The 16,947-nt window shown below is 27.8% G+C and overlaps 1 protein-coding gene across 5 annotated transcripts in view; it reads right to left on the bottom strand.

Moving 5' to 3' along the window:
* LOC112688589 overlaps window positions 1-16,947 on the bottom strand; it is a 98,868-nt gene that overhangs the window by 27,453 nt on the left and 54,468 nt on the right. For all 5 annotated transcript variants that reach the window (XM_025561862.1, XM_025561863.1, XM_025561864.1 and 2 more), the window contains one exon: window positions 3,129-3,155. In XM_025561862.1, coding sequence (XP_025417647.1) covers window positions 3,129-3,155 — 27 coding nt within the window. The remainder of the gene's footprint in view (window positions 1-3,128; window positions 3,156-16,947) is intronic.

The following is a 16,947-nucleotide window of genomic DNA, read 5'->3' as shown; positions in this document are numbered from 1 at the left end:
TATTTTACAAAAATCAGTTATTACTATGTTCGTTATAAACACTGTACTCTTGAATAAACATCATTGATATTTAAAATATAGCATCCTAATTTAATTAGTTCTCCATTTCTACAATTATATAAACTATGGTATGAATAAATTAATATGTTTGCCATAGTCCATACATATGGTAACGAATAAGTGTACGTTGTATTGATTACAGAAATACATTATTATTACTTTTACATTTTTATCAATTAATTTACTTACAAATTAAAATGTGAGATTATTGTTATTCATTTTTAATATCCGATAATCAAATGTTATATCAAATATTAGAATTAGAAAATTAACAAATTATCAATTAAAATTGAACCAAAGTAATTTTTTGCTTTAAGTGAAATTTTTTTTTAAACATATAAATAAATTATTTTTAATTTAGATTGAAGAGAGAGAGAAAAATGTTTTAATTACTGTCTTATAAATAGGATATGATATTATTTTCAGTAATCTTTTATTATTTCCAAAGAAAACTATTCTTTTTTTATTATGTATTAGGTTTATTATAATAATTATATGTAATTACATTATATTAATAATATGTTCCATTATAGATATGGATTGACTGGAATAATCAATCATAGTTAATGATTTTTTATTTTCTTGCGATAAATGATCGTTTTAACTAGAACAATTATATTGTAAAAGAATAAATCGTTATTGAACTATTGGTTCAGTATTTAAATTAAGTCAAAAATAAAGCTGAAATTTAAAATATATTAATATGTATAGTCATAAATATTGTAAAATTATGCTCTAAGGTTATAGAGAATAAGTTTGGCTGTCAATATATTATTACTTATGAACTTTGTTATTGTGTAAACATTTTACAATATAAACTCATCTGTTACAGTTGTATCTACTCATTATAGCTCAGTTTAGTTTTAGCATTATCAAACAAATAAATGAAGACAAACAAAATCATAGACATTATATTCAAAATGTTATTTTAAGATAAATTGTTTATTATTAGTTATTATATTAAAATAGCACGTATTATTATATAATTATATAGTTTAGTTTGATGAAAATAATAGTTTATTAAATTATCAATATAAATCGACAGGGTTTTATTACTGTTTTATTATGTAGGTACCTAAAATCAAATGTTTTTCAAGTTTAAAAAATAAAATTTAATCTCATATGTATTAAACGTGGATGTGATCAAAAGAAAATTTTAAACAATGATTTCAACAAAGTTTTATAATATTTTACTTTGCAGTAAACACAAATTTATTTAAATGATCTTATAATAATCGTTATAACGTCAGTAACCTTATTATTGTTAGAATGGTATTTTTATAAATACTAATTCAAATGTATATTGAGTTTCAGATGATATCTTTATTTATACATTTTATTTATTATATAAAAATGTTGATGCATTTTTAGATCAGGATTAGTAATTCAAACTATTTATAATCAGTTCAGTTAAGTCGTGTTTATACTTATATAAGGTTTGAAAAGTAATTCATTATTGTTATTGTTGTAAGTACCAATTATATGTTATACTCGTTATGGATGTAAGATTAAATGTTATTATTTAGTATTTACAATCATAATAATACAATAAGTTATATAAAATCAATAAATATTTAGAGGAAAATTAATAATGTAGATAAATATTTATATAATAATTAGTTCTTTCATAACTCAACGATGTTTAAAAGAAAACCATTAAAAAAAAAAACACAGTATTTAATTCCATAACAATAAAAATAATATTCCTCCCAAATGTATATGAAAAGTGTATAATTCACCAGTTAAAATTAAAATAATTAGATTACAATATAGATGTGATTGTCTAGGTAAATATATCCTAATTCGAAAAATGTTAATTTAATGTAGATGTTTAATAAATTATAAAACCTTATACGTAAAGGGAACAAGGTTTTCAGATTCTGAGTGAAGCAAAGAATATTTTTTTGTATACCATTTTCTGACGATTATTAAACATTTTATTTATTTATTTAATACATAACTGAACCAAATACTTTGTAGTTCTCACTGCCTATCCGGAGTGCCTCAACTGTACAGTTTATTCATCTGTTGGTTTGGAGTGTAGCAGAAAGGAAGAGGATACGATGTATACATTTTTAATATATAAATTAACTATTAATTTTAACAGCACATGAGACAATATGCCCAATCTTGTTTTCAACAATCTTTTTCTCCAAGTTTAAAATTGTAAAATTACATTTCTTGATTATTCTCTAAGGTACAGTTTGATACTTAATTTTTTCGCTAAACTATAATACCAATATTTATCCTATATCTAATTTGTCTACTGAAATACCTGCCAAAATTTGTTCATCAATTTCATATTGACAACCGTAGAATACATAAAAAAATAAATCATTTACTTTTGGGCAAAGCTATAGTGTTTAGAAAAATAAATGGTTAAAAATAAAATATGACGTAAACATTGATTTAAGAAAAACTGATTAGAATGGAGATAATTTTTTTTTTTATTTACGTAACAAAAACTTAAAATTGTAGATTTCGGGAATAATAATTTTAAAGTAAAATAAAATTTATATCTAAAGTAGTAAATTCATATCTATTGTTAGATATTAAAATACTTTTATTTATTCAAGATAGCTAATTCAACACTGTTAAAGACGAAAACTATTATGAATACAACTCTAGAATATAATGTATAATAATGTGAAATATTGTTTAATTTTTCTTAATCGTACATGAAAAATGTTTGTTTAATTATTGTGTCAATTATGAACATTGGTTTATTAAACAAGAAATTCAGTTATTATAAAATTTAATAAAATAGCCTTAATATAAACACTTAATACAATTTATTTAAATTTGTGGTAAAATCCAGACTTATACAATAGAGAATAATTACTTATATTACTTTTTAAATTATGTAATACCTACTTTATCCTATGAAATACATTTTTTAACTAAATTTATTATTTAATCATTTAAAATTATAAGAACTACATTTTTTAATTCACCACTGAAATTAAAGTGTCGAAGTATTTAAATACTATAAAAAAAATAAAAAAAAACGATATGTGTTTTAACTTATTAGTTATTTATAGATCATTATAGTTAAGTTTGTGACTTACCAACATGTTCGGAAGAGTATTCTGGATCTGAAAAATAAAATAAAACATTTGTGAATATAATTATCTGGGATGATTAATAACTGTATATGAATTTATATGTAATAATATTATTCCATTAAATTGTTTAGGTAGACGAGAACAAAAAATCCTTTCTGAAATTCTAGTAAAAGCTTCTAATAAAAGTTTATCCCATTCCCAACTCTAAGCATAAATAAATTGTTATTACATTTTACAAGTACACTTTTAGTATTTTGACAAATTTCTTAAGATTATTTTAAAAAGCAATAATTAAGATACTATTGAATAAAATATCCTGTTAGTTATTAAAAGTTATGATTTATTAATTTAATTATACGAATTATTAGTTAAATGTATTACAAAATATAAAATAAATATTGCAAAACTTGGATTCTTTTTACTTATAAATTGATCGGCAATTTGTTAGTATTAACTATTAAGCATTAACTTAACTATACAAACATGTACTTTTGTATCTTAATCTTATGCTAGGAGTTTAAAATTTTTTAAATTAGTAATTTTACATTATTGTCAATTATTGTCATTATTTGTCAATTGTTAAAATACATAACAATTATTTTTATGATACATAATATATTTACATATTATTAAGGTATTATACAGTGATAAATCTCAAGTGCTGTATTATACAATTAGGTGTATTAAAAATAATATATTTAATGTTTTTTTTCTTTTTTTTTTTTTATCAAAAGACAAAATTATTGCATCAAATAACACTATTTTAAATGATATAATACTATCGTAGTATCATAAATCATTATGAAATAGTTTTTTGCTTAGTAATAAGAAAATCAATGGAATGATATACTTCGGATAATATTGGTCATTAGGTACTAAAGCTTTGAGAAAATCATAGAAATTTCTAAAACGGTTTTGATTTAACATCAAACTGTGATCCATGACTTTATTAAAGTTTATCTTTACGTTCCATTGATAAATAATATTTCTTTTTGTACTTTTAATACATAATATGCATTACACACATATATCGAATTATAAATTTCATTTTATATTTGTGTGTGAAAAATATTTTAACCCGACCTAACCTTGAGAAAAAATTATGGTAGTTGTGATGAAATACAACGCAAATGAAATGCATATTGTAACCAATAAGCTATAGGTTTACTTATCATAGAGATTGTTTTTGAGAAAAATATGTGCACATAACCACGGTTTCATATTTCTGTTGATATTTATTATCTATTCGTACATATTTTAAAGTTTAGTTCCCAGTTAGACTTGCATGCTCATGTTGTGCAGTAAATACTGCAGAACTGTGTCGTACATTATAAGTTAGGTTTGAATAAATATCGCACAGATGAATGTCACGAGAGAATATTGATGCCAAGGGCAAGGAATGATCGGTATAACCCGATTAAATTTAAATCCCAATGAGTCCGAAGAAAGCTTGGCGTTATGAAACTATTCGCGCGTACAGTCAACGCGCCCGATGTTATATACAATGTAGTACAATATATATATATATGTTTTGTTGGTTAATAGGATATCGGTACAGACGCCACGTCGTTTATAATATAGCATATTCTTATGTAATATTTAAAGTATCTGAGTTTTTTATAAGGCTTTCAAGAACGTCATCCAAAAACACACGGGGGAGGAGAACGCTCTGATGTTACCAATGAAATTTTATTCAACGTAATAGGTATCGGTAACTATTTGTCGATGTTGCAACCGTGTATCTCGTAAAAGTTTCCTATATAATCTATACTCGTATATTACATTATTTACTTGTTTTCATCTGTCTAATATAAATTTGTTGGTGACTACAATGACCAAATCTTACTGAATGTATTATACTTTCATTAGGGTAAGGAAAGAATAAATATAGACCATAATGTAATCATGTTTTAAGGCTCCACTTTCCTTTCTAGTTTATGTAGCAGAATTAATATTACATGTTGGCTACATAATTTTAAAACGTAGTACTTATATTAGACTAGCTATTGGTAATTACATATTGTAATGTTATAGAGCCGGGATTTTATACCAGACATTAAGTAGAAATTATATTTCATATTATTACTTTTAATAATATTAAGTGCTTATGCACTTAAGAAATACCAAGATATGTATTCCACTTACATATTTTAATATATAAATAGGTATCCATTAAAAACACCCTCCAAACTAAACATGATACTTTAGTAGTGTATTCAGATCTGAAAATTATCAACCTAACAAAGAGGAAACATTTATATAGTTTAATTGCTACTGTATAATTTATATATGTTTAAAAAAGTTTTTAAATTTCACTAAATCACGGTAGATTTTCATGTTATTTGATGTAACTGGTATAAATCACGTACCTACACACTGAACTGCATAAACATATATCAATAATAATAGATGAAAACTCATAATTTTCTAGTATTCCAAATGATGAGTGCACAAAAATCGGATATTCTTTAGTTATCAAAATTTGAAAGTCTATACAAAACCTGTATATGAATTCATATTATTAATAAGATAATAATTATTGAATATTGATTTTATCTTTTACCACAAAAACACAAAAATAATAATTATTACATGAAGTATATGAAATACTAAAATTGAAGAATTTTTATCAGAAATGAAAATATAAACTTATACAACTATTAATTTTTATTTTGAAATCAAATTTTTAAATAAGGATATTTTATACATTAGAATTTTAAACAAATGAAAGGAAAATAATTATTTTTAATGTAAAATTAAAGAAAACACTTCCTCTTAAGTCGGATGATTGGTTAAAAGTTAATGGAAATGATTTTATCCAAAATCTAAACAATCTATAACAAGATTTAAATATGACATGAAATCCATGCATTGATTTGTGGTAATCCTATTATAATCATACTATTTTATAGTTTTATAACTGTGGATATAACCACACTTTTTTTGTTACAACAATAAATAATTTCGTATATCGTATATTAATGAATATTTTGTTATTTTCTTTCTCATGTATATTATAATCTATCAGATGGTTAAATAGGTAATATTATATATTTCTTATACTGCAACCGGTTGTATGAGTAGGCTAAATGGCAATTATCATAATATTATTATGAATAGAAAAGGGTAAAACATAAAGCCAACAAAAATATAAAAATTTAACATAAAGAATTTGAACAGATGTAAATATGACATTTAGATCACCGAATAAACCTGAAAAATCAAATATCATAATTTGTAGATCATAATTGAAATAAGCTAGATTTCTTTTATTTATCCGAAAAGAATAGAAAATTTTGTATTCATATACTTTATTTTGTATGTTTAAATATTTATGTTATAAATTCATATATTATAAACTATTTATATGAATGTGAATGTAACTACTGCATGTTAAGAAATTGTAGTTACCGTAGTGAGGGGGGTAGGTATAAACCAGTGCCTCCATTGTCCTCTCGCAGGCTAAATCACTACTAAATACAATACACTTGCTATCTTATTTATATTTCGTCGTAATTACACGTTCTTCAATTCTTGCTGAATGTATCAAGTTCATTAAACAATTAATTGTGCTTGGATTGTAATTAATAATCAAGGTTTGAATCATTATAATTTTCCATTACCATCACGAGAAAAAAAAAAATAACATTACGAAACGAAATAAAAACTGAAGTTTTTATGGATATAAGTAATCAAATAATCGTACATTTTGTAATTAATATTTAAATGAAATGGCTAGTTTTAATCATCGCTAAAAAAAAAAAAAAACAGTTCAGGCTGCAAAGTGATATATGAATGTAGTATTATATACTATTATACAAGCGTCTGTAAAGGCCGAGTGTAAACATAATACGTATCATATGTGGTTCATGAGTTGTTTAAAAATAATTATTAGGTATTTTTTACAACCATTTAAAAGTATCAACGTTTTGTATTATTGATAATGCAGCATTCTAAAATTTGTAATATTATGCATACTTGGTATTAACAGTTGACAGGTCTGTAGAGGGGGAATCGGTCAAATTGTTCACGTGTCCAATTGTTTGGTTTTCGAGGTTTGTCGTGTGCAATGACGTGGAAAATAAAATAAGAAAAAAACCTCAATTACGAATTCCTTACCGGTGCCATATTATCGTCGTCGTCGGAGGTATACCTATTATTATAACGATTAAATCGTCGAAGACTTGTCCTTTTAGCATATTATTCGTTTATCGTTATTCCGATCATGAGTTTCAGATAAATAGAAACATATTATATGCATATACATGTACACAAAACGGTTTCTATTTTAGGATCGTGTTGTATTTGTAATATATAAGAGTCATATAATACATATGATTTGGATTTCGGTGCACAAGGCACGTTGGTTTTCGTTGTAAATCGTAGAACCGATCACTATATAATTGTAATATAATATAATGCATGTAATTATATGAAATACGTTACTCCTCATGCGATATTCAGTCAACTTATTACTGATTCCATGAAATGTCTTTGATAACATTGTAACCAACCAATCGGAAAAGGAATTTAAAGGATCCATTGTCAACTATGCCCTCTAACAAGAAATAGATTTCTGACATATTATGTAGTGTTGTACTTATAGAAGCTGCGACTATTATAAAATATCTGTTCTTGTGGTATTTAGATTATATAGAGAATATTTGTATCAAATTGTTGAAAACACTTGTTTTTTTTTATTAGTCAAATATTCATTCATATCCACTATAAGCTAAATATTTTACGCTAGTGTGAAGTGATGATTATTGTAGAAAATAAAACAAGAATAGAAATTAAAAGGCAATCTAATAGTTACCACTAGCGCCAATCGAACGGCAATGTTATTGATTGTTGGGTTTTGTATAGTTGGTCACTTCTCTCTCTCTCTCTCTCTCTCTCTCTATCTGAGTATCAGTCTCTCTCACTCTGTCGCAATCAAATAAAGTCGTGACGCAAAATTGAAACGTTTTTTAGGTGCCATATTACTTGTAACTGGCCAATCATTTCAACCTACATCTACCTTGAGCGTGGTTTAACGTAAAAATTGTAATCCAATTATTATGATGTGGATGCAATTATTTTTAATTACCAAAGTCCATTCATTTGGATGATAAATGCAAGACTGGGATATTTCTCCCTCACGTGATTTTGCATGTGATTTTTCTCAGGAAATCGATGCCCGTGTGAACTTGGATCATTTGTTACGCAATCAGTAAGCGTTTGCAAAAGAATTATTAAATACATACATATAACATAGATGCAAATATTTCGTTGCATTATATATCGAACGAGTAAATAATAAATATATTTAAAGTTGCCAGTCTGCGTGAGCAGTGTCATATTTAGTAAAAAAAAAAAAAAAAATATTTTTTCTACGACAGCTTGCGGTTTTCATATTATTTTTTCTATTCATTGTTAGGTATTGTTTTAAAAATATTACGAATAACACGTGCCATGTATTCGCTTTATTTTACAAAGAGGTGTTTATACCTAACGCACACACGCTATAATTTGTTATACATTATCGTGTGGGTATATAAAATATGAGTGTGCAATATTTATGCATACGGTACACGTGTAATATAAATCGTTACTGAGTATGTAAATTATCGCCGTCGTTTATTATTATTATTGTTATTATTATTATTTTAACCGTTACTACAGCAAGAATAATAATTTTTTACATATTTTTTCGCTATTATTTATTCGTTTGTTTGGATTTTAACTATGAAATGATTGTGTATCCAAGCGCACACGTGCACGCGCTGTTCGTATTACGTGTCCGGCGATTACCGAAATTCGTCGAAAGACCATTAATAATTTTGCATTATCATATAAATTATAATACAGTAATTAAAGCGTGTTTGTTAAAAGTTAAAATTAAAGTTTTTATAATTAGGAGATGCACTCGTTAGCTAATGTGTAGTAGCTACTCGTGGGGATCCAATTTTTTTGCAGGTGTTATTATTGTCGACCGTCGTCTCTAAACGGGACGGTGTCGTATTTTAATGCAATTATGCTTAACGAATAGCCAACACGAACGGAAGAAGATTATCGTAAGCGGATATTCAAGGAGATCGGCAATCGTTCACGGGTCGTTTGTACAAGGAGTTCTACACGGGCGTAATATTTCTCCTGAACGAGTGTATATATCAACTCCGTTATTGAATATCACGTATATCGTGTATCATTCATATACATCTGTATACTATATATGTATACGCAATGATGAATTCAGACACCAATGCTGGTTGGTTACATAAATTGTTCGTTACCAGTGACGTATGCAGGATTGTTTTAAAGGTGGGGGTGTGGGAAGAAGCTAAAATATAGCTTTTAAATTAAATATAGACAACGAACACAATATATGGCGATTATTCGGCCTGTTAACTAAAATCATTCTTTCTTTATCGGTAAATGACTTTTTCCGTGGTCCGGTATAATAATTTTCATATTATCGATTATCATACAATTTAAAAACAGAAAATGTACGCTGTCGAAACTACTACAATATATACATGAAATCAATTAACATGCAAATTGTATTTTATGTATATACGAATACACATTTAGTTATGTTGTGTACAGCGACACCCCTATAATCATTACGTGTATTTGTTTCTCTGTAGGTTTAAAAACAATTCAAACATTTTTCTTCTTTTTTCGCCGAAATGTGATTGTGATTATTATACTCACCATCGTTAAGATTAATTTTCCTTATTAGTTAATTTACCTGCATACAAAATTACCCATATTCAAATTTAATTAATTTGATCGAAAAAAAGAAAAATACAACTTTATATAAAATCAATGTGCAATATTTGCATAACTATAGAGTGATTCATCGGTAAATTGATTTAAAAACCCAAAGTATTTCATAACGATTTACTTTTTATGAATACATCATGTACATTGTACATTGGTAATTATTGGTACATAACGCATATGTAGTAGGCATGTATATGGACTATAAAGGCATCAATTGTAAGTTTTTCGTGGGTTGAAAAATACATTTTTTCACGGAACTTGGCAGTATAAACTTGGCAGTAAAAAAATAAAATAAAAAATACTCCTAACCTGTGTACGCGATGATAATACGAATATCAAACATCAATTATTACTGTCGTGTTCACATTTCGTCACGAATACATTCCGAGTACAATGATATAGCATCATGTGAATGTATTAAATGTTATGTAATATTTCCTAGGTAAAAAATAAAAAGAATAAATACAGAACATTTACATTGCATTAAATATTAATTTGTGGCGGGCAAACATGTTGGTATATTGTATATAAGTTAGGTAAAACTTCACGTATAACGCATACGCCGTCGATGATCGCATGTAGTTTCGACGAAAACGGATTAGGATTGGAATTCGTCATTATGTCTACCTGGGAATGACTTTCCAATTTTCTAATTTTTTTTAACTTCATACGTTTGAAATTGTTTTAAATTTAATTTTAGGGCGTTTCGAGTTCAAATTACGAATTTAAGCGTGAAAGTTGATTCGACAATACTTCTCGACGAATTCAAACCGGAATCTGGAATTGGATCCATTACACTGTAAGCTTGCCATCATTAAGTCACAACTGACATTTTGACAATTATTATATATTAACTAAAATTCCCTGCTTCACTTGTGTATATTTTTTTTTGTTTTTTATCATAATTACTATATTATTTTAGAATATTATGGGTAACATTATTGAGTGCCAAAAAGTTTTTATACTTAGTCAGTCTTTTATGCTTTTTTTTTAATACCTTTTTGTAACCATACACACTATGTTTAATTCTTCCTTTAGACAGCAATATACAACGAGAGCTTACACGTGAACAGGCAACATAATATTGGCCATGGGAGAAACAGTCATTCCTTAAATACACTACTTAAATGTCACTTTCAAAGATTATGAGCATAGTAGTAGTAAAAAATAATAAAAACCCACGTAGGTGTGGTTAGCATTTTTTGACGGGTACAGCATAACTTGGTTACCATTTGGCGTACACGTTGTTGCACAAGTTAATTTTGTGCGTTGCTTATAAAACAAAATAAATTGTTCGAATTTTAACATGTTGTTCGTTAAACATTATAATATAACCACGGTATAGTACAAACTAAACAAAAGCTCGACAGTCGCCCGGGAAAATTATATGAAAGTTGTTAATTTTTCTTTGATTAAATTCGTCATAATTATAACGTATATAATTTGAACTTGTAAAATATTATAAAATCTAATATTAAGCACTAAAGTGTGCAGAAAAAAAAAAAGAAAAAATGTCCCAAGTCGATTCCTGAGCGACAAATGTCCAATCTTATTTAATCGTTATCACCAATGCGATTTTTCAACCGTGATTTGATTTACAATTGTTGGTTAAAACAATAAAATAAACTGTTGAGCTCTGTTCATAACCGTACAATGACACGAAAATGAAAAACGATCGACGTCCGCAGCCACAACTAAGGTTGAACCAGTGGTGCAGGAAGACTCACTAGCTTTTTACCAAATAAAAATGTGATGCGACAATACTTTTTTTAACCTTAAATTTTACTAATATTTTTTTTAAGAATACAACTTAACTATATATTTCAAAAAGTATAATGGAAAAATTTCGTTTTGAAGGTAGAATAAAAGTACGACTTTTGCAAAATTGTTTACCTCTGCAATTCGCGCCCCTGAGGTATGCACAGTTCACCATGCCATCGCCACGCCACTTGGCTGAACCGATTGCTGAACATAGTACGTCAATACGCAACAAAACAATGTAATTATCATGTATGGAACGTCCAGCACCGCAACTGCACACCACTTGTATAAAATCAGTCTATTGTCTTCGTCGGCTTGTGGGTACCGTCCAAACGGAGAATATTACATTTGAATTGAAAATTCTTAAGCCTCACGTCGGTCGAATTTCGATTGGATAAATTAAAATTGGGTACGAATAATCGATTCGGCGATAAAATGTTGAACGTTTTGATGTTCGAAAACAGAGATGAAGAATAATTCGAGCAGAACGAAACAAATTTTTTTCAGAGCTTGATCTTGTCTGATCCGCAACGGTAATTTTTAAAAATGTTAACACCCTCATTGGTCGCAATTAATAGTAGGAGGGCGGCGAGAGGAGTCGATCAGGTTCTTTCTGAATCCGTCGATTACGACGTTGCGGGCGTACTGACATCGCGATCTGTCGGTCACCGCGGCCGACCGATTGGTGCGCACTCTGTTGGCCGGCTCCGGTTAACGCGTTCGTTCGCCGGTAGATGGTAACGCGTTGACCGTCAGCCGTACATTTTTAATTTTCCCTCCGTTCAACGACGACCGTCATCTATACCATCACGGATTCGGTCGTTAGCGAAAATCGCGAACGAAAACCTCGTCGCCGGTCCACACGATTCGCGTACAACACACAACACGTATGTTTACTGTTTTTCTCTCGGACTATTTGGACGGGTTCCCGTCTTCTCCTCCGACCACGTCATGGGTTAGTTACAATCGTGCGATTTATCATATATTTTTCCGTTGCTCTGTTCTCTCCTCCCGAAACGAGCTTTCGTTTCACCATCGTCGATAGCTTTAAACTTGTTCGATTATGCCTCACCGATTACATTCATTGTTGTCGAGTCATAGTGAATAATACCAATTATATCTTAATTTTATTATTTTTTCGTAATACTTTCGAAATGGCGAAAATTAAAACGTAGGTTAGTGCTCGTTTGCGTCTCCGGATCACTTCGGTGGATGCGGACAGAAGTTTCCCGAGTATAAATATTTGTAAACAGATAATCGTCGTTCATGTACTTTTGATAACATCAAATACGCTCTAATTGTACAATGCAATGATTTTGATTTTTGAGTGATTTGTAAGCTTTGATAAATTTATAAAAAAGATATTTGTAATTTTTTATTAAGTCATTTTTTAATGTTTTTAAGGTCTTCAACTTCCTAGCCCTAGTGATTAAGCTTTGAATTCGCAAAATTAGGTTTTGGGAATTCAAAGTACGAGTACCGATTAGTTTATGACTAACTCATAGTTTATGGCTTCTACAAATGGCTGGTACTCTTGAAAGATCGTTAGGTGTTAAACAACGTATTCACACGTTTTTATTGATTTTCTGTTTTCAGCGTATTTCTTTAACGTGTACATGTATTCAGAAAAGTTTTGCACTTGTGAATTTAAAAGTAAGAATCATAAGAGGCCGTGTTGGATATTAGGAACAATTTGCAGTTTGTTCCTGGGCAAATCGTACACACACGACGTGCCGGTTACAATAAACTTTAAATCGACATGTGTGTATATAAAAAGGTTTTTTATAGGGAAAAAAATTCATTTTTCGAAAATATAATTTGCCTTGTTCGACAGTTATACACCATTCGCCCTATTCGCGTACCTATTCGTAAACATCATTTGTGCGCATTCTCTTCAGCACAACTGCGTAAGAGCACGTAGATCTGAATAATTCAGACGCATATATGCCATTCGAGTCTTTTTGATCCGCATTAATATAGTAGCAGCCGTTTGTGCAAGGGAATATACAAAAAAAAGTATATATTACGTTTCGCTTTGGTAATAACGAAACGGCTTATAACACATGCGTATTAAAGTTTTTAAAACTTTGATATCGTTTTAGTTTTGCGTCGTACGTTTTTATAAGTGGCGAATCAAATATAAACGATTTACGAAGAAACAAAAAATTGTATAAATATATAACATAGTGGTTATTATAGTTATTATAGGTTAGAAGAAAAGAAAAATATGTAGAAATAATACATTTACAGAACGTGGCGAAATATTTTTTTTTTTACCCAGTGAATCTCTTCAAACACTATCGTCAATGTACTTATAAAAATAGTAATGAAATTTTTTCAACAATTCGTTTCGAGGATATTTGGATACTCACTATATCAATAAACAGATACAATCACGTATTAGTCTTAGCCGCACAAATACATTTTATTGCTATTACATTTTAAATATGTAAAAATAGTTAATAAATACAAAAAATAATGGCAAACATATGTTTTTGAAAACAAATAAATAAAATAAAACCTAATACTATGTACTTGTATATTACATATTGTAAGTTGTAAATGTTTAAATGTTTGTGAGATACGCGAGTCGCATTTTGGTTACAGTTGTTTTAAATATCACGGACGAACAATATTGTATCCGCAATTAGTATTTTGAAGTAATGAAGTAAAAATATGTGGTTTTAAATATTTAATAGGATTTCCCCACTTCTGATACTTGTTGTAATTTGTTTACCAAATACCTACTTAATATACATCGTGTTTACATCGTAATTTTATTTATTCATTGAACCTATATCATTATAGGTACATCTAAAAAATTAAGTACATTGGTAGTACAACCAATCAGTCATAATAATTATTAATTATAATAATCACATTTTTCAATCGACACAACCTATCTGTATGTACCTAATGGAAGTAATGAATATGTATTCTATTCATTCATTCACGCCTTTTTGTAAATAGGTTGTTATGAAGACATGGCCATTTAAAGAAATAATATTAGGTACTAGTTATTATGGAATTATTATCGATATTTTTTGTTTTTAAATTATAGTTATCAATATAAATAGTGCGCAATTCGTCTATTTTGTTATTATTCTTCAATAAAGAGTATTATTTTGAAATATACCAATTATCTAACTAATTATAAAATTAAAAATTTGTTATTATACACATATTACACTCTTAGTCCTTTAATATAAAACCAGGGAGTAAAATATGCTTACTAACAAAGTGTTTTTACACAGTTACAGATAACATTTTTATCTGAAAATGTGTAATTATTTGTAATATTATTAGTTAATAATTAATTAATAATTATTGGTTATTTTATATTTTATGACCAATTTTTTTTTTTATTTATCAAAAGTTTTAAAAATGTTGTATTTAGAAACACATATTTTATAAGTATATGGAAAGTATCTAGTTGATAACACTATCTTTAATTTTAAAAAACAATTCTAAAGAATCTTTGAAGTTTACGGACGACCAATGTGTATTATTGATTATGAATATTGTAAATGAGTTCATTTTAAATACACATCGTAATATATACGTATTTTAATAAATTAATTACAACATTGTCTTATACTAGATGGAATAGGTACAAATTCTGTAAGAATGACTTTTTTTTTAGGTGGAAACTCAGAATAGTTAATTGATTTCGTGAGAAAATTCGTTGAAAGAAATCATTTACCCTAAAACGTGTAATCTGTGAAGTTTTTTTTTTTTTGCGGAAAAACATTGTTGGTACAATAGAGATTGATGCTTTTAGAGAAAATTTTCACTTTCTACAACAGGGAATAATCCGTGATTGATTTTTTTTAGGTAAAACACTGAATCGAGGTTAATTAATTGTAAATATATTATTTAGTGGTAAGTGGCTGTGATAGAATAATGAACTTTATACATGTACAAATTTTGCTGTACAATGAACTTAATCAATCTCAAAAAAGTAGTCAAGCGCATTGAGTACTTCGCTGTTGGAGTAAGTTCTATAAGTCATATTACACAGTTCAATGAAAATTATGGTTCAGTTGACACAAGAAATATTGTATTTTATGGTTTATGTTCCTGGTAGATTAAAATACATCTTTAACTTATTTCGGTTTGGTGCAAATACTGGAGGATTTTTTAAAGATTATGTACATTGATATGTCGAAAAATGTAAATGACCGAATGTTGGTTTCGTGTTTTTTATTAAATAAATATTTTATCTGATATAATTTAATGATCGTGTAAAATTACAAATGAGTGTTCTTTAGCAGCTTTTACTGTCGTAGTTATAACAATAAGGTGTTAAAAATTATAATTATGTTGCACGAATGAAGGATATTTACTATTTAGTCCTACCAAATACTCACATGACAATAATGTATAAGTCACTAATGATTTATCCATTATCTATTGTGACCGCGTGACATTACATAATCATTGTTTGCAGTGGATCTTCTGCTTGTTTAAATATAGTCGTTTAACCCGTTTATGAAATTGCATTACGTAATATCGTTATTTGTTATATGATATATAGGTAATTAGTATTTATTACACAAATGACCGTACATTAGTCATTAGTTTATAGATACCTAATAACTCTGGACCATATCATTATTGTTTAAAAATACTAACTACTATATATACTACTATATATTGTGCAGTATTCGGTTCAATAACACCATATAATTCTACTTTCCAAGGAACAAACCCATCAAAAATAAGTGACTATATTATTACATATCTGTTATATTGTACATAGAACACTATTCTGTTCCTTGTGTGTTTATATCGGCACATGTAAATTTGTATATAAGTTTATTGAAAGTGACATAAATGCAATTAGGAGTGAACTTGAGAACTTGGCTCTCCCAAGATTCACTTACGCCATTAATTGATGTGTGTACGTAATAATACGTACGTGTATAATATGTACATATTATGTATAAATGTAAATTATGTTGCCTATATGAGTGCGCCATGGCCTCCTCAACGTTTGTTGATATTTTATTATATTTTACGAGTATTATTGTCGGTAACTAAATATTTCGATAGTAATATTAATCTATGCTTGTCTCAATAATACATTTCAAAACACATACGACGTAATAATTTAATTCATTCTAAGTTTTGTAATAATAAATTGTAAAATGATTGAAGAATCATATAAATCGCTAAAATTGCGCATGAATTGAAAAAACAATAATAATGAAACACGGCGAAGAAATCTTTTGAATTGTTATCAAACAACAGCGGCGTGCAATAAGGAAGTCGTTTTTTTATAATTAAAAGC

This window comes from Sipha flava, unplaced genomic scaffold (assembly GCF_003268045.1).
Source record: "Sipha flava isolate LNK unplaced genomic scaffold, YSA_version1 39_pilon_pilon, whole genome shotgun sequence".
Lineage (NCBI taxonomy): Eukaryota > Metazoa > Arthropoda > Insecta > Hemiptera > Aphididae > Sipha > Sipha flava.
The sequence above is the reverse complement of the archived record's forward strand: the minus strand, read 5'-3'. Positions and strand labels throughout refer to the sequence as shown.